Source organism: Danio rerio, chromosome 7 (genome assembly GCF_052040795.2).
Source record: "Danio rerio strain M-AB ecotype USA chromosome 7, GRCz13ab, whole genome shotgun sequence".
Taxonomy (NCBI): Eukaryota; Metazoa; Chordata; class Actinopteri; order Cypriniformes; family Danionidae; genus Danio; species Danio rerio.
This window is the reverse complement of record NC_141027.1, coordinates 42,640,433-42,665,865: the sequence shown is the minus strand read 5'-3', so window position 1 is coordinate 42,665,865 and position 25,433 is coordinate 42,640,433. Positions and strand designations below refer to the sequence as shown.

The 25,433-nt window shown below is 35.5% G+C and overlaps 1 protein-coding gene across 18 annotated transcripts in view; it reads left to right on the top strand.

Annotated features, from left to right (window-relative positions):
- Positions 1-25,433, top strand: part of itfg1 (integrin alpha FG-GAP repeat containing 1) — a 250,996-nt gene that overhangs the window by 101,339 nt on the left and 124,224 nt on the right. For 11 of the 18 annotated variants that reach the window (XR_015496042.1, XR_015496043.1, XR_015496044.1 and 8 more), the window contains exon 9: positions 6,210-6,304. Coding sequence is in view for 1 of the 18 variants with exons in the window: in XM_087261654.1 (XP_087117780.1) it covers positions 6,210-6,304 (95 nt within the window). In the remaining 17 variants the exon portion in view is untranslated. Of the gene's footprint in view, positions 1-6,209; positions 7,892-25,433 lie in introns of those variants that run through there. The other 7 variants (XR_015496055.1, XR_015496054.1, XR_015496056.1 and 4 more) reach the window with 7 other exon arrangements.

Genomic DNA, 25,433 nt, shown 5'->3' with positions numbered 1-25,433 from the left:
TTCGCGAACGCTCACGCTCAATCTGCCCAGTTGGTGGAATGAACTCCCTAACTGCATCAGAACAGCAGAGTCACTCGCTACTTTCAAGAAACTACTAAAAACCCCACTATTTAGTCTCCACTACACTTCCTAATCTGCAATTGCCTCTCTGAATATCACACTAACTGTACAAAAAAAAAAAAAAAAAAAAACTAATACTACTAATACTTCCCTTCTTAGACTTTACAGACCTAAAACTTGCCTATAGCACTTATTCATTGTTGCTCTTGGTTGTGTAAATTGCTTCCTTGTCCTCATTTGTAAGTCGCTTTGGATAAAAGCGTCTGCTAAATGACTAAATGTAAATGTAAATGTAGATGATAGTATGCTGATTTACTGACTGCTTTGACATGACTGTTGAAACTCAGATCTGACTCCAAAGTCACACCAAGATTCTTGACCTTAATTTTTGTCGTTTGACCTTTAGTGCCAAGGTACGCATTTACCTTGAGAACCTCATCTTTGTTTCCAAACACAATCATTTCAGTTTTCTCTTTGTTTAACTGAAGAAAGTTTTGGCACATCCAATTGCTCATTTTATCAATGCATTGGTAGAGGGTGTCAATGGGGCTGTAGTCATTAGGCAGTAAGGCTAGGTACATCTGAGTGTCATCAGCATAGCTGTAGTAGGAGATTTGGTTCTTTCTCATTATTTGGCTCAGAGGGAGCATGTAAAGGTTGAACAGGAGAGGTGCCAGAATCGAGCTTTGTGGGACTCCACACGTCATGGGTGTCCACCTCGACCTATGGTCACCTATATTGACATGGTAACCTCTACCTTCAAGGTAAGATCTAAACCATTTGAGGACCGTGCCAGACAGCCCAACCCAGTTTTCCAGCCTATCCAGAAGTATGCTGTGATCGACAGTGTCAAATGCAGCACTGAAATCCAACAATACCAGCACTGTTATATTACCTGAATCTGTATTTAGGCGTATATCATTGATTATCTTTATAAGAGCGCTCTCTGTACTGTGATGTGCTCTGAATGTGCTCTGAATGTAGCCCTATATACATTTATGGAGATCGCAAATTATGTAGCCAGAAGTACATATGGCTGCATTTCATCTTTAAAACAAATGCTACAGGGCGGTATGACTTCGTTCCTTTTCGCGTTAACAACTAAACGCTTACCTCTGGATGGTCAACTTTCTCGCCGTTACCAATTTTTCTAGTGCCTCGCCGTGTATGTCGGCAGACTTGAGATGCAAAGTGGAGTTGAACACGACAACGGGGTTCGAGTCCGGCGAAGAACGATTCCAGAAGGCAGGTAAAACAAAAACAGAAGGCAAAAAATAAAACAAACAAGTAATTAACAGGGTAATAATGTGGTAAAATCTAAAAACGTGTTAAAAATTAGGTGAGGACTTTTCTTTTTCTGGATTGCTTTTGAAAACACTGTCGGTTGGGTTTAGGGAAGTGGGTGTCCGGTTTAATAGGTGTTTTTGAAAACACTATTGGTTGGGTTTAGGGAAGGAGGAGGGTGAACCAGCCAATCGGTCAGTCAGTCATTCAGTCAGTCGACAGCGGCCTCTGGTGGATTTATGCGAGAAGAGCAGGCGCAAACGGCACTAGTTAGAGAAATTTGAGATCTGTAAAAGTGTACACAACGACCTCTGGTGGATTCGCGAAAAACAAAAACTGCAAAAAAAATTTAGCTCCTGGGACGTTTTTGGCACTCTCCAGAAATGTATATTGCGGTACTTTTTCGGAATGGGCCTGGGTTGTTGTTCTGATATATTTTAGCTGTGACCCATGATAAGCTCTAATATTGCTCTGTCTTCTTCCTGGATTTAACAAACAGATTTCTAAATTTGACCTTTCAAGGGTTAACTGACAATACATTCATGCCATGACATAAGGACAAACGTAATAACAGACTGAATGTAATTCATTTCTTCTACTTTTTTACTGCTTTGCTCATTTTGCCCACAGAAATCTACAAGTTGTTGAGCGCATCATTCAATCTTTTCATTTACTTAATTAAATGTGTGTAAATATATATTTATTCACTTTTTTATATTAATTTCATTGTTATTATTGATTGAAATGCTTATGTTGGGTAATTGATGTCATTTAGTGAATCTATTATATGAGAGACCTGCTGTAGCTTTGTTTACCAAACAAGTGGTTCTAATTGGATTTTTATTGTAAAGCTTATTTTATAAGAGTTATTTTTTATTTAATAGGTTTCAGCTCCTACATTATCAAAACCATTTCACGTAAATCCACACATCTTTGTAAAAAAATTGCTCTAAAGTAGCAAAAAGATCCACAGATTCTGTCTGTTGTCTGGTGAAGTGATTTTTCTTGTAAAATAATTCTGTACAAATGTATTAGAAAGCAAAATCCAGATTCAGAACTGTAAGAGTCACACCCTCTACCACCCATACAGTGCAGAAGTATGATAATTCATGACTATGCTCCGTCAGAATGGAGTCAGTCTTGACATGGATGTGTCATTATGAATGCACCAACATATGTTAGACAAAATTCTCCATCTGCTCTTTCAGGATGGTAATTGCTCTTTTCTTTTTTACATGTGACAGCCAAATGCATTATTCATTAGCTGAATGATATTCAATACTAGAGAACTGTCAGGAAGGTAGAGAATAGCAGAGATGTCCTCTTTACCATTTTCTTTTTCTTGCTCGAAGTCAGTGTCACATGTAATATGATGTGGCATTTAACGCCTAGTCATCATGTGTGTGTGCCTGTGATTGTGTGTGTGGGTTGTGGAGTTTTTTTTTTTTTTGTGTGTGTGTGTGTGTGTGTGTTTTTAGACCTACTAATCATGTGCACGTATTCTGTTGAGTAGAAAGCAGGATGAATAAGTAGTAATAAGCCACTGGCCTATAATACTCCTCTATGCTTATTAATGCTTTGATTCTAGCATTCACACATACACACACACAGTTGCATTCAGTCTCCTGATGTACTAGGAAAGCTCTTATAAATACAGAAAACAGAAGTCAGCATAGATTCTTTATCTCAGCAGCGGAATGCAGTGCTGCTCTGACTTCTGGTGATAAGGCTGAATGTGTGTGGAGGTTTCAGGTTTTATTTGAACAAACGTCCCCCAAGTCAGCTACAATGTGGAGACCAACAAAACTAAAATTTGCTTAGACTGGCAGACTAAATGATATTTAGATTCAGTGCAATATTATTGAGAGGTGAATAAATCTTTAGCAGGGCGTTTTAGGTGATATAAGTTGCATTATTCTATCTTTCACTCGCTGCTTTAATTAGAGGTTGCCACATTGGAGCGAACCGCCAATTACTCTAGCAATTGTTTTGGACAGCGGATGCCCTTCCAACCTCATCCCAGCTCTGAAAGGACACCCTCAGTGCGGGAAAACATCCACACACATACTCTCATTCACAAAATACGGCTAATTTTAGGTTATCCAATTAATCAATGCTGTATGTTTTTTTTTGTACTGGGGGAAACTGGAGCACTCACAGAAAACCACACAGAAATGCCTCCTGATCCAGCTGGCACTCAAACCAGCGACCTTCTTGCTGTGAGGTGACAGTGCTAACCACGTTCAAATAGTATTTATAATACAAAAAGTATTATCTTTAAGAAATTAAAAGAAAAGGTAAACAAGACATTTTAGTAGCTTATTTTGTTATTTACATTGGGGCGCCACAGTGGCATAGTGGGTAGCATGACAGGCTTGGTCAGTTGGCATTTCTGTGTGGAGTTTGCATGTTCTCCCTATGTTTGTGTGGGTTTTCTCCAGGTGCTCCGGCTTTCCCCATAATCCAAAGACATGTGGTATAGGTAAATTGAATAAGCTAAACTGGCCGTGTATGTGTGTGAATGCAAGAGCGTATGGGGGTTTCCCAGTGTTGTGTTGCAGCTAGAAGGGCTTACCCTCGAATTTAAGGGAGCAAAGTAAAAGTAAAGTAAAGAGCCTGAATGGAGGAGCCATGTAAATAGCAAATGCCCTATTGCGTGACCCAACTGACTCCTAAAGGGAATGGGTGATGAGACTCTGATTGGTTTAATGCAGTTATGCTAAAAACACACCCATAACTCATTAAGAGGATCAGCCCAACCTTGTTAGACCATGCGCCGCAATGCAAAGATTTTTTCCTTCCTTAAAATAGTAAAAGTGGATTCAGACATGCCCTTAATGCTTTAGACTTTGTGCCTAGATCGTTAAAATAGAACCCTTTAATATTTAATTCTTAAGAAGATTAAATTTAATTTTAGTCATTTTAACAATGTACTAATTAAGCATTGGAATCAGAATGTGAAAACGCATATCCTAAATGATAAAACATTTTAACAAAAAAGTGCAAATTAAAAAGTATCACACGCTGAGATATCTGCTACCAGATCTATTTTCAGTTGTCCGACACCAACATTAAAAGTACTTACTTAAGTAATTTATAGTAAATATAAAGTGTTTTTAAGCCGTACTGATACCTTCAATAGAGATAGAGATGTTGCACAATCAGTTAAAATATTGCTAGAATATAGACTAATATATTTTTATTTCTTTTTTGATATTGACTAATTACACATAAAAAAAGAAATAGATAACTGATAAAATCCTGAATTAATGACATGTTATTTTGTTTTGCTAGTTTTTGTTTTTACTTAAAGCAGGGGTGTCCACACTTGGTCCTGGAGGGCCAGTGTCCTGCAAAGTTTAGTTCCAACCCCAAACAGACACACCTGGGCTAGCTAATTAAGCTCTTACTAGGCTTTCTAGAAACATCCATGCAGGTGTGTTGAGGCAATTGGAGCTAAAATCTGCAGGACACCGGCCCTCCAGGACAGAGTTTGGACACCCCTGACCTAAAGGAATAGTTTGCCCAAACATCAAAATGTACTCATCATTTTACTCACCCTGAAGTGTTTCCAAACCATTATGAGTTTCTTTATTCTGTTGGAAACAAAAGAAGATGCTTTGAAGAAAGCTGAAAACCTGTAACTATTGACTTAGTAGGAAAAACAAAATACTATGGAAGTCAATGGTTACTGGTTTTCAGCATTCATTAAATGATCTCCTATTGTGTTCAACCAAAGGAAAAAACTCAAGCAAGTTTGAACCATTTGAAGAATGACGAACTACCCCTTTAAAACTTTCTTTAACTGAAACTCCAGCATATAGTGCACCTTTTAGTGTAACAGTTTCAGAGTTAGCAAACTAAGTGCAACTTACTCTGGCAGAATGTGCAGGATGATGGAGACCAAGGTTGTTAAATTGGTGGTATTGTCTCCTTTTGTGCACTCACCGTTGAACGACACCTTCTGCAGGCTGGAAATACCTCAGCAGAATCCATAACACTACCACTAACTTTTTGTCTTGATGTTTTCTGTATCCTTCAAAATAATAATGTACAGCGGTATTAGCTATACACTGTGTAGTTTTCATTTGATGATGGATGGAAACCAGTGTTGCGGTACTGCCACCTAGCATGATAGAGCACCACCCAGAGTACCTGGCGCTGGGTTATTTATGGTATTAACCATATTAAAACGGAATCAGTATTGATTTTTTTAAGCTGTTCAATATCTACAGCTTATATATATATATATATAGCTGCCTTTATATTATATCATACAGATGACCTTGACATTGCCAACATCGTGCTTTATAGTTTGCACTACAGGAATCTGAAAATGGAAAAACCCCACCATGATCGCAAAATGAACTTGCGTTTGTGTTTGTGTGTAATTCTCTGTTTCTCTGCAGGGCTGCCAGTCTGATCTACATGGCTATTTGGTGTTCGGTAGACGCTATGAATGTCAATGCATATCGCCTTTTCTTTTTCTCTCTACTGTTTTTCCCTCCAGTTCTCTCCTCTCCCTCTTCAATTTATTTTTTCAAGCAAGCTGCTTTTTTATTTTGTTGATTTATTTTATTCCTCTCACCATGTCTTTTTAATATTTCATATTAATAGTAAGTGCTTGCGGTAAACATGAAGGAATAAAGACTCGGGCGCAGGATTTTGACACCAGGACAAACTGCAACACACCAGGCTGCTACACACTTCATTACACATGCTCAGGATCACATGACGTTATCTCCATATGCCCAATTCAGGAGCATTACCAACCAAATGAAAAGATGCATTAGTATGTCATAAAGCTCATTTTGCTTCCACTCTCCTGACTCATTCCCTGTTGTATTTATTTATTTCCCCCTCAGACGGTGATGGCTTCCAGGACCACCTGTTGCCGGTCTGTATGGACGATGTGTGTGCTAAAAGTGCAATATACCTGGCCAGGCCTGGGGGGACAAAGGTACACAAGCCCTGCATTATTAGTCTGTCACACTCCTCCATCCCACATATTCATCTGTTTGCGTGTGATGTTTGGATGCAGTGAGGTTTCAGAGCTGCTTTGAGGATGGTGATTGGACCGTTTTAAACATTTATGTCACTGTGGCTTCTAAAATTGACAGATGGATTGATGTGACGGATAGATGCGTGGTAGGGCTGGGGATTGATACAGATATCCTGATTTAATTTGATTCACAAGCTGACTAAATGTCAGTTTCTCATGTGCAACTAATTTTGTAAGAGGTCACGCTGGTGCCACTGCAGATTTGCTGAACTGATAAGTGGTGACATTCTGACGTGTGCGAGGTACACTGGGAATACGCCAAAAGGGGAACGCGACTGCTGCTTGTTTGTTCTGAACTATTTTTCTGCTTGGTTTAAAAGAAAAGAGAGCACTGCGCAGTCAATCATGTGAACACCAGTGAGATGCATCTAAGTTCATTGCAGGTTTGACCTTAAACCTTAAATCTAAAATGACCTTAAACCCAACTAAAAACACTCTAATCATTCTCCACAACACATGTTGAAAACTGTTCCCTGTGCCACATATATCAGCCTTATAGACTTTTCACTCCAAAAACTACAACAAACTAAAGCAGGGGTGTCCAAACTCGGTCCTGGAGGGCCAGTGTTCTGTACATTTTAGTTTAATTCCCAATTAAACACACCTAAACCAGCTAATCAAGCTATTCCTAGGTATGCTAGAAACTTCCATACAGGTGTGTTAAAGGAAGTTGCAGCTTAACTAAGCTGGACATCAGCCCTCCAGGACCAACTTTTGACTCCCCTAAACAAAACTCCTAAACTAAGAATATTATTGATGCCTTTTTTTGTTGAATCAAACTAATTATCTTGTCATCTCAAATCAAACTAGGGCTGGGCGATACAGCAAAAAAATAAATAAATAAATAAATAATCACAATATAATCTTACATATCATTCAGTATTAACTCCTTAACTGCCCCACCAAGAAAAAAAAGTTTGGAATGCATTTCTTAACTCTTAATGTCGCTAATTAACAAACTCAATGCAATTTAAATAAATAAATAATCACAATATAATCTTACATATCATTCAGTATTAACTCCTTAACTGCCCCACCAAGAAAAAAAAGTTTGGAATGCATTTCTTAACTCTTAATGTCGCTAATTAACAAACTCAATGCAATTTTTTTTTAACGCCTCATAATTTCTAAAATATCAGCCTCTACCAAATGGTTCATATGTCAGTTTATGGTAGACGTACAGGGATTAATACATATGCTATGACAAATCTGAAAATATGAAGTGTAAGACCAATTAATTTTAAATAATATTCCAAAAAAAAAAAATTGAATACCAAATCATCTTGGTTTGTCAAGTATGTCGTAAAATATTTCAGATTGTCATTTAACATGTTTCCTTGTTGTTTTTTATTTAATTTTATTTTTTACAATAAAACCAAAATCAAGTATAGTAGTGCAACAGGATTATATTTAATAATTTTTTTTTTTTACTTTTTTTTTGTAAACCAACAATGCTGTGTAGTGTAAACCAAAAAAAAAATAAAACAGTAAAAACATGGTCAACCGTTTGGTAAAGCGGCAGTCAAAAGGTTAATAAGTATTGAATATTTTTTAACAATATATTTAGGAATATTTGGATTTTTTATTTATTTAACCACTTCATTTTATTTGACGAACGTTACTAAGGCAAATAGTTTTAATAGTAAAAAAAAAATATATATATATATATATATATATATATATATATATATATTATATGTCAGAACACGTTTTTGCTAATTTAAGGACGGGAAATCTGCCTTGCGCCTCGGCGCATGGTCTAAAAGGGTTAAGTTTATTTTCTTGATGAGTTATAGGTGTGTTTTGAGAATAAACCAATCAGAGTCTCATCTCCCATTCCCTTTAAGAGTCAGCTGCGTCGCGCCAAGAGCGCATTCGCTATTTACAGGACGCAAAGTAAGTCTAAGTGGAAAAAATGAGCATTTCACAAGCAAACAGTTACAGTTAACAGTTTTTTAGCATAAAAAAGTTAAACAGAGCATCTACTGCGTGAGAATTGAGAGATAATGGATCACTTTCACTTTCGCTCTTGGATAGGGAAACCTTTACGCACAGACATCAATTAGTCTATAAATAAATACTTTTGTTTGTTAAGCGCAAAGATTCGTTTCAAAACTATTTCTAAATTCAGTTCTAATTTCCAGCAAACGAATAAATGAATAATAATAACAAAATGTGCTCAAAAACCTGAGTTATATCCTAAAACACATGCTGTGCCCCATATGGTCTAAAACCTGACAGGTGGGCAAATCTAAGCTTGTTTTTAATAAAACAAATATAAATATGGATATAATAAATAATACTGCTAAGAATAATAACATTATACAAAAGCAAATTGTTATGAATGAACTGAAAAAGCCTCCCGAGATGAAGAAGACATAAAAGCAGTGATTTTTTTCATATTTATGTGGGCTAGAAAATAATATGTTTTGTAATATTTTAATCCTTTATATTTATATTCTATATCTATTCTTATCATATCCTATATATATCTTTAATATTTACATTTTTTCATATGTAAAGATATTTGCCTATTGCTCTCTTGTGCGTATTAAGCAGTGTGTAAGGAAGGCGCAACTCTGCGCCGGAGTTTAGACCTAATGAAGGGTTAGTTTTGGTCTAATGAAAAATCTATTATAGTTTCTCAAAATAGCAACGCGCCAGCGGTCCGCCTCAGAACGCCTTCCTTTTTAGACCAGAACGCCTATGAGCGCACAAATGAGCGCTAATGCATATGCTATTTAAACAGCGTAGCACAACGCCTCAAAGCGACTCTTGCGCCGAGCTGAAACTACCAAAAAGTTATTGCACCGCGCCTTGCACCACTCTGCGCCGGGTGTATGATAGGGCCCCTTGTCTCAGAAATAATGTACAACAAAATAGAGCTTTGGTGATACCTGCTATTATTTGCTTACTGCAATACTTAATGTTTATTGTTTAATCTTAATGTTTAATGTTTAAATACTTAATGTTTTATCTAACACCTAAATAAATTAAAAGATATATTTTTTTTCTAATTAATCAAGTAAATGTCAAGTGCTTTTTTGGCAGAAGGAACATTGCTTTTATCAAATTAAGTAAATCTTATTAGTTACAAGTTAGTACACTTGGCTTATCTTAATTTAATTTACACTGACTTGAAATGTGTTGTATCACTTTATTTTGAGCAGATTGAACTCAAGAGCAAAATTACTTTAAAAATGCTTATTGATCTCAGAGCTAGTGTAAGCACATTTCTAGATTTGCAAATGCTAGAAAATATTTAAATATCACAAATAAATGAACACTAATATTTAACTCTTTCCACTCATTTCATTTATTACAAGTATAAGTGTAAATATTAAATATTTGACCTAAAAAATTCTAGTTACACTTGACATTTAATATTACAATTTAAAAATGATGACACTAAATATATTAGATTTTACTACAGCAAAACCAGTGTACGTTGCCACACAAAATGACATCCAAGGTGCGCTTCGAGATGTCATTTAAATTTTTTAGCTCAGCTGTTAGAAATGGTATGCACAGGATTCTGGGATATCAAAAGCACCGAAGGAATTATGAGATACCATCTCAGACAGGAAGTAGAATTTAGATTCTGATGTGCCCTGATGCCTTCCCACCTTGCTGTCTCCCAAGGTAGCATTTTTAGTTTTTAGACACAGTGTTTATTTTCTTGTTAACATGTTATACTAGTGTTGCATTTGTATTTGTATTTGTACAAAACAGCTTTCCGGTCATTGTTTTTCATTACAAAGGGCATATAAACATGAAGTTTGAATAATTTTCCTATGGTGAGGTTTTTATGTTATTTATTGTGATCTACAAATATAGCTATAATGAGGTTGTTATATTTTTTACAGATAACTTTACCTATAAAATAATAATAATAATAATAATAATAATAATTATAATAATAGTAATAATTTTATTGTTTTTCTTCTTCTTATTATTATTGTTGTTGTTGCTGTTGTTGTTCTTGTTGTTTTTGTTGTTGTTGTTATTAATATTATTATTATTATTATTATTATCATTATTATACCAATGCACAACTGCCACATTCAAACTAAGCTGTCAAATATGCATTTCCTGAGAGCAAAAAAAAAAAAAAAAATCAAATATTGATAATATAATGTGCAGCGCTACCAAAACACATGTTGGTGCCAGCATCAGGAGAACTTGGTGGCATCGTTCCATGGTGTCAGTTCCAATTTCATATTTTTCTTTTTTAAACCCAGACTTTTAAGTGCTGTATTTTTTCTGATCTCATGTAAATTCGACTGTATGAAATTCTCTCTTTGCTACAGTTGTACAGAGCAGTGTTTCAGAGAGATTTAAATTGATAGCTCATATTTTTTAAATATTCATTAAACACACCAAAAAATGTTATATTTTAATTCACTGACTTGAGAGTCTTTTTTGCTTCATTTGTTAATTAGACTGATTGACTGCACTTGGTTAGTTTAAAATATTGATTTATTTATTTATATTTATTTTTTTTATCTAACTTGATACTTTTACATCCCAATATTATTTTTTATCCATCCATCCTTCATTTATTTTTTATTCATTTAGTTTTTTTATTCATTTATTATTTGGGGGGCAGATGGTGGGGGGTGTATAAAATAGGGAATGGACTATCAGATGCATATATGAAAGAATTGCATTGATTTATGGATCATTCTTTTCAGTCAAGAAGGGCCATTCAGGAAATATTCTGCAAAACATATATTAACTACAGCATATATGAATATTCAAAAGAAGATAATGGGTTATAATGGCAGCCTATAATAACAGTGGCATATAGTTATTTAGAGCTCATTGTGTGACGGCCTGCTGTGGGCTGGCAGCTCATACTCTTAACTGAATGTCAGCCTCACAGTGGCAGGCAGCGGTTATCTCTGTCCACACACATACACACACACACACATACAAAGTCTGGCTGTCACAGGCCTTGGGACCAGAGAGAAAGGGAACAAAGATGGACGGACACGAGGAGAGGGCAAGAATGTAAAGGGCGGGGAACACGTGTCAGCTTTTGTCCGCCTGCCACAGGCACTAGTCTTCACTATCAGATACACTGAAAGGAAAGAAAAATTTGACTCTTTCTTTATTTTTCCATCTGTCCATCACTTTCTCTCTGTCCATTATGGGTCTTTCTCTCCTTCTTCATTCTTTTTAGATTTCACAAAACAACAAACCGCTTTTTGGTTTGAAAGAGTTTATTCAACGCTGCCAAATAACGAACAAGACTGATATAGACGTAGCACATAGCACACGTGGTGTATTGAAAAGGCTAGATAGAAAGAAAACAAACACTTGACAAAAGCTGGGGAATAACAAAAGATGCGTCAAAGAAAGGCAGTCTATGATTTAATTGGCCCGGGATTTTTCTGTTTTGTGCGTGCATGCGTGTGTGTGTTTGTGTGTGTGCTAATCACACAAATTGTGTCTCTCTCTCACACACATCGTCAGCTGAATAAACTCATTCTCTCTGTTTTCCTTTCCAGCTCATCTGCTTAATATTGACAGTGTAAACACATGTAACATCAAACTCATTAGAGTGATTAGGGACAGCGATTGTCATCACCCTCACACACACACGCACACACACACACACACATATTCAGCTGGCTGTTCAAATGGGCACGTCTCATTCACTTATTACTTGGTGTCTGTGTACATTTTTTTCATTTTTTTATTTCTTTATTTTTTATATTTTTTCTTTGTTTAATGACGGGTCGAGTTTATCAAGGACATCATTGTTTTCCCAAAAGAATGTACACACATTGTTTACTTGAGTAGATCTAAGATCTCAGCTTATTTCTCAGCCAATCATGTAATTTTGGAGCTTGGCAACTTCTTAAATGGAAGCTGGAGGGATCATTTTTTTTTATTTTATATATTTATATAAAAAAGACAAAAAATAAAATTAATAGTATTTAATAGTGTTTTAATTAATAAATAATGATATATAATTAATATTATTAAATAATGAATTGATAATACAAATGTTATAATAGATGAAAATATAATCGAAATAGAAAAAATAATAGATAATTTGTTGTTACTGGGAGCACACACAAATCTCAGTCACATTTTACAGTAAGGTTTCCTTAGTTCATGTATTTAATAACATGAACTAACAATAAACAGCACCTGTATCACATTTATTAATCATACTTCAACATTTACTAGTTAGTTATTTACATCCAAATTGATGCTTGTTAACATTTGTTATTGCACTGAGTTAACATGAACTAACAATGATCAACAGTATTTTCATTAACTAATGTTAACTAATACGAATAAATACTGTAATAAATGTATAGATCACTGTTTGTTAATTTTAATAAATACATTAAGTGTTACCCGAATATCTTATCTCTTCTCCGCAGGCCTAAGCTGAAATTAAGGAATTGGTTTCCCTGTAACCATAATTTATGTGCCCTCTTAATCAAATATATAAATTTTCCCTCAGGCTTGACTTGATTTATTTTCTCTAATAATGATTACAGTCAGTTCAGTAGACTGTCATGTATATTTCTTGTTTGAGAACTCATTTGACTTTAAGAAAATATTGTTGCTATTTCTGCATCATGCCGACTTTAAGTTGAACTTTACCCAAGCCATAACTCAGGGTAAGTTTACATTAAAAATAATATACTTTAATTTAAAAAGTATGTTTATTTTTATTTTCAAAAATACACAAAAGGATGCACATCACTTGAAATGAGTGCTCAGCCAAACAGCAAAAAGTGCAAAAATATATATTTAAAAAGGTGGCAACACCAAAGCTCCAAAAATGGCAATTTATTAAATTAAAAAGGTGTATACAAGGCAGTGTGCGCCTTTTTAATTTATTAATTGGCATTATTGGAACTTTGTTGTTGCCGCCTTTTTAAATATTCATTTTTATTTTTAGCTTTTTTTTTATTTACTTTGTTTTTTATTTTTTTACTTTCTGTGTTCTTTGTTTTACATACAGACAGCAGCATTTACTAAACGCTTCCCAGAATTATTCACACCATGCCAGCAGTTAGCAAAAATCAATTTGTAAAAAAACACACTACCCGTCAGCACACATCCACATGGTCCACAAATACAGTTTTGTAGGCCATTGTTGTTCTGCATATGACCCTAAAATGCATGTGTGAGTGAATGGCCAAAATGCGTAAAAAAGTTGTACATTTTTAGTTGACATTCTTGTTGTGCTAAGCATACAGTACCCTTAGACCAGCTTTACTGTACAAGAAACCACATAGGAATAAATAAAAGATTTTAGATTTTTAGTATGTAATAAAAAACTAAATATTTACAGTTGAAGTCAGAATTATTAGCCCCCCTGTTTATTTTTCCCCACAATTTCTGTTTAACGAAGAGAAGATTTCTTCAACACATTTCTAAACAGCTTAACGTGACATTTAAAGGCTTAACTAGGTTAATTAGGGTAACTAAGCAGGTTGTAATTAGGCAAGTTATTGTATAACAATGTTTTTTTCTGTAGAATAATTTAAATTATCGTAAAGAGGGTAATTATTTTGATTTAAAAATGGCTGTAAAAAATTAAAACAGATTTTATTCTTGCCAAAAGAAAACAAATAAGACTTTCTCTAGAAGAAAACATATTATTAGACATACTGTGAAAAATTCTTTGCTCTGTTAAGCATCATTTAGGAAATATTTAAAAAAAGAAAAAAAAAATCAAAAGGGGGCTAATAATTCTGACTTCAACTGTATAAACGGAAATGATCAGGGTTTACTACCATCTTTTTTTTGTACTACTATCTTTACTACCACATTTTTAGTTTTCTATGCCTTACCTTTTCGTCTGCCCAGTCACTTTTAAAGGCATAAAAAGCTTACTGAACTGTACCGTACCTTACCATACCAGAAATTCACCAAAAGTGACATTTGGACTTTTCTAACTATTGCAATATTGTTTCAGCACTACTCTTGAATAGTACCCCCCTAATAATAGATATCAGTCTGCGTGAATGTGTCGTTGTGATGAATTCTGTTTCTTTTAAAATTTAAAAGTTACTTTGTTTTGTAAATTCTTAAAAATATTTTTAAATTTACAGTTGAAGTCAGTATTATTATTATATACCTGAGATATTTTCCAATCATTTTATCCTCGGAGGTAAAGCTAGCTTGAAAACACCAAATCTATTTTTTATTGTGAAGCATTTTGACAATCAGACATCCATTTCCCAGTATTTGCATGCGGTTTACACCTGTATGATCCCCCCCATCTTGAGGATCTAAATGTAAATGTGGTTTCCAGAATCAGAGGGTCAGGACTTTGGAATCAACACAGAATTAAACTATCCCTTAAGCTGCAATGCAGCAAAGCAGCATCCATAAAACATGGCACAAGAAAGAAAGAGAGATGGGGAGGAAATGATGGAGAGCGAGGCAATAGATTGTCTGAGGTGGTGGAAGTGAGCGTCTGTGTGTGTACGTGTGTATTGAATTTCAAGTTTCGAGTCGTGAGGGAGGGAATGGGGGAAGAAGGGAGGGACGAATGGACGCTGCTTTCTCTCTCTCTTTCTCTTTTTCCCTCTCTCTCCTTCTTTCTCTCCCTCAGCCCGGGGCATCTCACACTTATTCATTTCATTTTCATGTACTCTGTAATAGCAACTTTGTTTCCAGCTTGGCAGTATCAGCTGAGTGTGTCAGACCATTTATTTCATTCATTTTTTTCCTCTGAGGAGTAGAAATAATATTTACACTCAGTCTCACAGCTCACACTACTTTAGTGCCTGTGTGTGTGTGTGTGTGTGTGTGTGTGTGTGCGTATGTGTATGTGTGTGTGGGTTTGTTTGCTCGTCTGATTGTTTTTGTATCCTGTGAAACCTAAAATCACCTTAAGCGTCAGTCTCTGAGCAGTTTGTCTTACGTTATTGATCAGCGTAAGTGTGGATGTGACTTTGTGTCTGGCCGTTTCCGTTTATCACGACACCTCTAAATGATCAGAAGTAAACGTCCTGTGGATGAAGCTGCTGAGGGCTACATTTCCCAGACATCGGTGTAAAGATGTCTCCTGTGCTAAGCCATCGTTGCACTCTGAGGAGGTTAGATTGGCCATTATCTGCTTACCCCATACAGGGTGCTGAGGCCTTCATTTAGTCTCTGGCTCAGGCAGCTGGTGGTTCTGTCAGTGCTCGTGTCGTTCTGCTCCCTGGTGTCACAGCACCACCTGTTCAGCTCATGTTCTGCCACTCATGAATCCTCCGTCGACACGCATAAAATCGGAAGAGTTTTTAACGCTATCTAAACTGATTAAACTGTGTGGATTTGAGTGTGATAAAATGCATTAATGAGAGAGTTGTTGTGCTCCAAGTGGCTGGCAGCTGATTGCCTTATCAGAAATAAGGCCAAATGTATTTTTTATTGGATGAGAAAGACATCCCTGAAACCCAGACCAAAAATCCACTGTTAAAATAAAGCATATACCACCCAAACCTTTAGGTTTCTATGATTTAGATATCCACATGGAACCTTCAACCAAGTGTCATGTTAAAAATACCCTAATTGCCTGTATTTAGCATAATGATATAGTGGGCAGATGGGGTGTTTTGGAGGATTGAGCCTTCAAAAAAATTAACAAAAATAATTTTAATATTAGTAAAACTAAATTTATTGAACTAAATTAATATGATTTACCATAAAAAAATGTGTCTTTAAAGCTGAGGTGTGCTGCCTTTTTTTTAATTTTTTATCAAACACACTACACTACCTGACAGAAGTCTTGTCACCTGTGCAAGTTTTAGAAACAACAAATAATAACTTGAATTCTAGTTGATCAGTTGGTATCAGAAGTGGCTTATATGAAAGGCAAAGGCCTCTAGATTACACTTGTTTTACCAAAATAAAAGATGATCATGCCTTGATTTTTAATTATTTAGTTGGGACAGTAAGGTCTAACTTTGCCTAGAAAAAATCCTGGAGCACCTTACCCTTCTTTGCTTTAAGGAACTTTGATGTAGAGGCTGAAGTTTGAGGAGGAGCACTATCCTGCTGTGGTTTGTAATGTAAAAAGCAGCTAAATGTCTCGATACCTCAGGCTGTGGATGTTGCTATCCACTCTGCAGATCTTTTGCGCACCCCACATTGAATGTAACCCCAAACCATGATTTTTCTTCGCCAAACTTGACTGATTTCTATGAGAATTTTGAGTCCATGTTGGTTCCAGTAGGTTTGTGCAGTATTTGTGATGATTGAAATGCTGTTCAATAGATGATTCATCGGGGGGGAAAAATCTACCTTCTGCCACTTTTCTAAATGATCAACTAGAAGTCAGGTTATTTTTTGTTGCTCTTACATCTGGAATTGATGACAAGACTTTTTGTCAGGTAGTGGATTGCTGACAAAGACCTTTGTTCATGTTTGGAACACAAATGAAGGTATTTTAGACAACATCAGAGAGCTCCCTCATCCCCTCCATAAACAGTCTCAAGACATTAATAGTCCAGAAAAAGAACCAAAAACATTGTCAAAACATTCCTTGTGACTTTAATGCAGGGGTCACTAATCTCGGTCCTGGAGGTCTGGTGTCCCTGCAGGGTTTAGCTCCTACTTGCTTCAACACACCTGCCTGGATGTTTTAAGTATACCTAGTAAGACCTTGATTAGCTTGTTCAGGTGTGTTTAATAAGGGTTGGAGCTAAGATCTGTTGGACACCGGCCCTCCAGGAACAAGTTTGGTGACCCCTGCTTTAATGGTTCAACTGCAATCATATGAAGCTCCAAGAATACTTTTGTGCACAAAATAACTTGTAAAAACTGTTTGTTTTTCTACGTCTTACAGATCTGATCAGAGCACATGTTTACTATGGACAGTACAACGCTTGCATGTTGAGCTGATGACTTTGACAATATATTTATATTGTGTAAATGTGCACCATGACCTGGCATAGGAGAGAAAATATAGACAAGCAAAGTGATATTAAGAGTTACTACACAAAAAGTGTTTTTGGAGATTTATATGATGACAGTTGAACCTCTGAAGTCATGTTATCATAATGTTTTTGGCTAATTTTTCTGAATTTTGAATGACTTGAGGCATTTTTTCATGAGAATAAAAGGATCACTTTCTGAGAAAAGAGTGCAATATATTAATAATAAAAAGAAGGGAACGCTTCTCAAACTTGGAAACCATGGTAGCTCTTTTAAATAAATGATCTAGATGTTATCTTGAGATTCAGTTGGTGCTGTTTTTTTTTTTTTTTTTTTTTTTTTTTTTGTGCGTCTTGTTGTTTCCAACCATCTTTTGGTATTTTAAAATGTTGACTGGAAACTTAGCTACTGACGATTGTAAAGTAGAGTGTTTTTTGTGTCTTCATAAATTGGTTGAAAGCTACATAGACTCGGCCAAAATATGTCATGTTAGTTGTAAAATGTGTTTTCTTCTGTCTTATTAACTATTTCATACACCACTGTAGGTTAAATGAAGTATAAATCTAAATTTTTATATTTGCATCATTATTTATTTATCTCATTCACCCATAATTACTAATCTGAAAATTGTATTTATTATCAATTTATTTCACCCACCCAATCACACATCTTGCACATCGTCTGCAGATATAAGTGTGGTTTGTGCATTAGTAGTGCAAGGAACTCAACAGAAAGCTCCAGAATTCTGCAGATACTTGTCATTCTCAATGTTTTAAACATCTCCCATCCAAGGCTAAAGTTTTCTGCGCTACACATGCAGCATCTCTGGATCTTAACCTTTCACTAGTTTTGTGAAATGCTAGTTGGTTTAATGCCATCCAGTATAATTTTGAAGAAGTCTTCAGAGTTTTCCTTGAGGGAGCAACCCAGAGGCCTAGTCATTAGCTTTTTCCTTAAGCGCCTTTGCCACCTGATAATGTCCTGTGCCACAACCACTTGTCTGTCAAGGGACAACTTAAGTCATTCATTTGGTCTTTACTTTTTCAGTGAGCTATTTTTACAATTATATATTATAATATTTTAACAAGCCAATCTTGTGCCACTGCAATTTGAAGCAGCACCTGTTTTGCCAAATGAAATGAACCAAGGAATTCAAATAAACTAAAGGAAGTCAAATTGTTGCTCTATTCAACACTTAATACACCACCCACATATTTATGTCGAACCATAGCTCTGATAATACCTTTCTTTGACTTTGTTGTCAAGAAATATACTGGTAATTTTCTGTCCATATGTTCGTCTTCTCTCAGATGCTTAATAATTTACGATTTATGTTACTTAACCTAAAGAAGATCTTATAAAGTGTAAAAAACATCATCAATATTATTGATTTCTAACTGAAGTGGGAGCTGTTGAATATTGAATATATGTTTATCTCTCTTTTCTTTAAATATTACGGATGTGTAATACAAAATGTTTGTTGTCAGTTCTCATCACAATAATCACTTGAGAGAAAACAAAATCTTTTTTTCTGCATATTAAATTAAATATGACAAAATTAATGTTAATGTATTAACATAAACAGATTAATTAAATATGACAAAATTAATGTTAATGTATTAACATTACCAGATTAATGTGAAAGATTCATTGATCTTAAATATTATTGTGATGAGCAAAAAATGCTGCAAGCAAACATGCATAAAATATGGATAACCTGTTTGATAACTTTGGCTAAAAATGTTTAAAATAAAAAATATTTAAATAAATAAATAAATAATGTTTATTTATATATAAATTTAATTATCATTATTGTTGCTATTCTTATTTGATATTTTTATTTATCATTTTTACCATGTAATATAGGAATTGTTGTGCTCCGTAGTATTTTTGAGATGATTTTTTTTTTAATTGCTTTATTAATAGAAAGTACAAGATGTGTAATTTATTTTGTATAGTACTATAATTTCATTAGATTAAATTTTTATATATTGGTAAGTAAATACTTTTATTTTATCTTTTTATTACAAAACTGACTGTTACTCGGATGTCCAGATTTGATCACGTGATCAGAAATCGGATCCAATCATGCAGTTTCAGACTCTATCTGAATCAGATTGGACGTTACCTCACTTTTTTGAAGAGATGCAATTGGTTAAATGCCGGCAAAGTAGAACATGGAAGCAGCTTGAAAGCGGGAAGCATGATAATGTCTGCAGTCTGGAGGTATTATAAAGGTGATGACAACAACATTGCCATAGCAAACTGTGAGATATGTAAACTTGGGATTGCCTGCCATGTATTTTAAGTTGAGGTGCTATTTGTTTTTATATTAGATTTTTGATATTTACTGTTGCACCAAAGTCCAAAAGTGACGAATTGATGTTATTTATTACTTGATTGGTCAAGCTACCTCACAGAAGTGCTCTGTTTGTTAACAGAGTTGTTGAATGTTAAAATATGCTAAATTCAATCAAACATAAGGAACATCCTGGATCTGTTTCTTTGCTCTTCTTTATTCTTTTTTATGTATTATAAAAGTATCGGATAGGGTTTTGATATCGGTTGATAATCAAAATCAATTGACTCGGACTCGAGGGCAAAAAACTCGATCGGAACATCCCTAGTTACTGTAGCAATCCTATGTCAACATACCACTGTAAGCGGCCCTTCCAGTGTCATCAACAAAGCTTTCTCTGCTATAACACCAGTATTACTCACAAATCTTCCCCAAAGTGTCAGAGGTGCTAAACACACGTTTCTGTCCACGTTTCACAACCCCCACCAGCAGTTCACATTGCAGCCCTCTTAATTTACAAATTAATCACTGCCTACAGGTGACCTTCATTTCTGGACATTTCTTGCAGGCGTAAACACTGTGAGCAGTATTACCAGCCTGTACCCTTCCCACCTCTCCTGCCATCAACAGCTCTGATCTGACACGCCCGTCTCCTGCTTCTTGTAGCACATTTCATTACAAATGGTGCTTCTCTCCTCTAGAGAGGCTAATGAAGAGCCCGTCTGCTGTAGATTCTGCTGCTGCACACGCTGGCTACAATGACATGTGTACTCCATCTTTCTTTCTTTCTTTCTTTCTTTTTTTTTCTTTTCCTTCTATCATTTTTTATTTCTTTTAATTTTATTTCTTTCTTTGTTTCTTTTTTATTTTTGTTCTTTTTATTTCTTTTCTTCTATCATTCTTTTCTTCTTTCATTTCTTTATTAATTATTTCTTTTCATTTTATTTGTTTTTTTTTACTTTTGCTCTTTTATTATTTTTTTCTTTATTTTTTCTGTCATTCTTTTTTTCTTTTCTTCATTTGTTTTTTTTCCTTTCCTTCTTTCATGCTTTCTGTATTTCTTTTCATTTTATTTCTTTCTTTTGTTTCCTTTTGTTCTTTCATTCTTTCTTTTCCTTTTCTTTTCTTGTTATTTCTTTCTTTCATTCTTTCTTTTTTCTTTCTTTTCTTCATTCTGTTTTTCTTTCCTTTTTTTATTCTTTCTGTCTTTTTTGTTTGTTTTCATTTTGTTATTTCAATGGTTTCTTCCTTTATGTGCTCTTTCTTTCTCTTTCTTTATCTCTTTTTTTCTTTTGTTCCCTTATTTTCATCTTTATTTCTTTCTCTCCTTCTTGCATTGTTTTTTCTTTCCTTTTTTCTTTTAACTGTATTTATTCATTTTGTTTACTTTCATTCTTTCTTTCTGTTTTTTCTTCATTCAGTTTTTTCTTTCCTTTTATTCTTTTTTCTTTTTTCCTTTCATACTTTTTTTCGTTTTAGTTTTTTGTTTGTTTTCATTTTGTTTCTTTCAGTGTTTTCTTCCTTTTTGTTTCTTTCTTTCTTTATTTATTTATTTTCCTTATTTTCGTCTTTATTTTTTCGCTCCTATCATTCTCACTCTACTTTCATTCTTTCATTTCGCTTTCTTTTTACTTTCTTTTCTTTTCCTTTTCTTGTCTTGTTCTTTCTTTCTTCCTTCCCACTTTCTTTTTCATTCTTTTTTCTTTTCTTTCATGTCTTTCTTTCTTCCATCCTTCTTTGTTTCTTTTTATCTTTCTCACTTTCTTTCTTTTCTCCTGGAGTGTCATAAAGATGGCAGTTCATTAGACGTCGCACTTTCATATCATCTGTCAGTGGCACCTATTGATGTAATGGCACCTCGTCTGGTGTCTTCCCGCCGGCGAGCTCTGATTTTAATTTCTTGGCCTAATGAAGCGTCGCAGCTGGGATGTGGGAGTGGTGGAGAAAGCGTAGCTCGGCTAAAACAGGGACTTTTTGCGCTTTAGTAAACAAAGCCACAGGGATGGAGTCTTGGCAATGCAAACGTGATGAAGTCTCCCCGACTGATATGGAGAGGGAGGGAGGAAAATGAGCCATTTGTATTCTGCACACAGCATCTCCTCTATCTAAGATGTCCCATTACTTTTGCTAAGGAAAGGCTATCATGGCTTTCTACATTAAAGAGATCATTCCCTCCCTCTTCTCCTTTCTGTCACTTTGGCAACAGCGATGTATCCTAATTCGCTGACATTTCAGGCTGTTCAGTCGCATCGTGTTTGCTGGGCTCATGCCGTCTTTTACACAAATGAGACACTTCAGATGATGTAAGTGGCTCATAACATGACAGACTGTCATGTGTGTCCCGAACAAGCAAGAATAAAAACCTATAAAGCTGAACTAATCGCTAGTGTCGAGGTATCCCATCATCCTTAGTGTCTAGATGTTCCGGTGGCATTTATGCAGGTCTCTCCCAGCTGTCTTCAGCCAATAAACATCTTAAAGCAGGAAGCCAAATGAGAAATTAGCCTGTTTTCTGTGGTAGTTGCTTAATTACAGAGTGTCTCATTATCCTGGATGACACTGATTAGCTTCCATCTCATTTCTGGTTTGATTGGACTTAAGGTGTGTATGCGTGTGTGCTCCAGTATGGGTTGATTGGGTTAATCAGTAGATCAGCAGAGAAGCTGGATGGGAGACTAATTTTTTACAGAGATTCTTCTCTGTGTTCAGCAACAGGCCTTCCCCCCTGACAGACTTGAAGTCCAGTTTATACCTTGTATTGTGATATGTTTTGGTCAACCAGCTTCCTAGTGTATGAACATTTTAAGCTTGTCCACATATGACCACTTAGGCCCAATCCCAATTCTATTTTATACCCCTACCCCATACCCTTGGCCCTTAAAACCAAGTGTTAAGTGGAAGAGCTTCAACATTTACCCCTAAGAATTGGGACAGCACCACAGCACCTGCACACGTCATCATATGTCATCATACTGTATGTCATCATGATTTCTTGCTTTATGTGAGATCAGATGATGGCGACTGCTGTAGTTATTCCAAAAATTCATAATAATGACAGAAAATACTCATTTGATGATCTCTTTACTTCCAATTAACAATGTTGAGTGTGTCAGACCACCTGTCTGCTTTAAAATACAACTTTTAGAGTAATTCGGATAGGACCGATATGTTTTATGGTCTGTTTCTACTCAGACTGTGTTCACATAGCATTAACATGAAAAGTAAAGGTCTTCAAAGTAAAAGATCTTTTATCCGCTTTATAGAACTCTTCTTATAAAAATTGAAAAAAATGTATTATACTGACCGTGAATGTATGTGTGTGTGCAATGTATTTTTCACAATGTGCAATGGTTTCCCCCACAGTCCAAAGACATTTGGTATAAGATAATTGGGTAAAATGAAATTGGCCTTAATGTATGAGTGTGTGTGTAAATGTGAGCGTGGACGTGTGTTTCCCAGTTCTGGGTTGCAGCTGGAAGGGCATCCACTGCATAAATTATATGCTGGAATAATTGCCGGTTCATTCCCCTCTGGCAACCCCTGATAAATAAGGGACTAAGCTGAAGGAAAATGAATGAATGAATGAATGAATGAATGAAATGGTCAAACTACTTGCTGTACAAACATGTGTGCTCACAAATACACATAATACTTTAATAATATAAGAAAAGATCTGTTTGCAACATCAAGCAGCATAACACACTGTTTTAACATCTGCAAATCAATGGAAGTGCATGAGACTTGATGTCTCAAGCCAAAAAAATTCCAATTCCTCTGCCTGCTTGTACGTCAAAAATAAGGTCAATAGGCAACAGCAATAGCGTGAAGGGAGCAAACATGTCAGACCCTTACAGAGCATTTGATTGGTCTAAATATTTGATGAGAAGCTAAAGTGCGAGGTAACTACAATTTTTTTTCATTAGACAGAAGTGACAAATTTGAAACCTTAAATTCTATATTTTCTAAATGTGAATTTTGTCATTGTTTTGTTGCACATTTGCGTAACATATTTATAATTACATATACAGTATAACTCTTGTGCAGCTATATGAACTGGTTCATTTCAATAGAGAGAACAGGTTTGTGAGAGTTTCAGTCAATGTAAAAATCAATAATGATCAGTATAGAGCAGGGGTCACCAACATGCTGGCCGCAGGGACCAGGTAGCCCTGTGAGGATCAAATGAGTTGCCCACAGGCCTGTTCTAAAAATAGATCACCATAGCCCCACACACCAGTTAGCTGCATCTAATATTTTTTGCAGCTATTTTTTTAAATTACACTTGCATTGGTGTATAATTGAAAATGGCATTAAGTTATATTTCAAACAAATGAAGTGTTGCATATTGATATTTATCTGTTTCCTACCTTATTAAATCATTATTGACAACTATTGTGAGAAATCATTAACATGATCAGTGTCTCAACATAGATGAATAACGTTAATTATTAATAATAACATACAATTAAAAGTAAATTGAGAAAATGTGTTATTTAAGATGTGTATATCAAACTGGTAGCCCTTCACATTAATTGGTACCCAAGAAGTAGCTCTCAGGTTCAAAAAAGTTGGTGACTACTGGTATAGAGTGAAGCGATTACATGATTGTCTATTCATGAATGCGTTGCTTAAAAATTAATTAAAATCATAGACACTTATGTCTAATTATTAATTAATTTATTTAAATTTCAGCTTGCCCTTTTTTATCAGGGGTTGCCACAGCAGAATGAACTGCCAACTTATCCATATGTGTTACGCAGCGGATGCCCTTCCAGTTGCAATCCATCACTGGAAAGCATCCATACACACCCATTCACACTCATACACTATGGACAAATTAGATTACCCAATTCACCTATACCATATGTCTTTGGACTTGAGGGGGAAACTGGAGCACCCGGAGGAAACCCACATGAACACTGGGGGAACATGCAAACTCACCCAGCTAAGGCTCAAATCAGCGACCTTCTTGTTATAAGGCAATCTACTGTTCTATCCACTGCGTCACTGTGATGACGAATACTGCACATGCATGTTTTAGCTGCTTACTGAATTAGGTACAGGTTGTAAATAAAGGGGGAAAAAGACAAATAAATTATATTTACATTGTTTTTTGCTTGCATTTATGAATTTACAACATATTTAACATTTGCTCAGTCTTTTTAAATGTGAAAATATACTGCAGAAAATGCAAACATCATTTTATAAAGTTGTTTTTGTCTGTAAGGAATATCAATTGTGAGAAGACACCTACAGTTTATTCAAAAACCAACCCAAAGGCTCTGAATCGTCATAAAATGGTCAAAAGTGGACAGAAGATATTGATTTAATCGGCAGCGCACTTCTCATCTCACACACGTTCTGAAATGCCAGTCATAATCTGATGAGCAAACCATCTTTTTCTGTGAGCCATGGCACATGTTCACCTGTTCAGTCTCAATGGACTGTCAGGTCCACATTCAGCACAGCAGGATGATAAATGTGCACAGTCTGCGATAGAAAGGCCTGACTGGTTCTCAGATGAGCTTTCACGTCTTTTTAAACAGTAAGCGGCGTACACAGCCTCTCTAGGCGCCTGCCAGAGGAGTAGCCCAAACCTTCCCTGCCTGTCAGACAGACAGTCCTGCTATGTGTAAAGCAGATGGTGGGAAAATACTTTCCCAGTTGCATGGCGGCTTTAAAGTATAATCTGTTTACAGGTCTCAAATTATTGACTTTAAACCTGTTCAAATTTCTCTAAAGGCTTCTGATAAGCAGGACATTTTGTCGGTCACATCCAGCTGGGCTTTATTCCTGCCTCGATTCTGCGTGGTGCCTTCGACA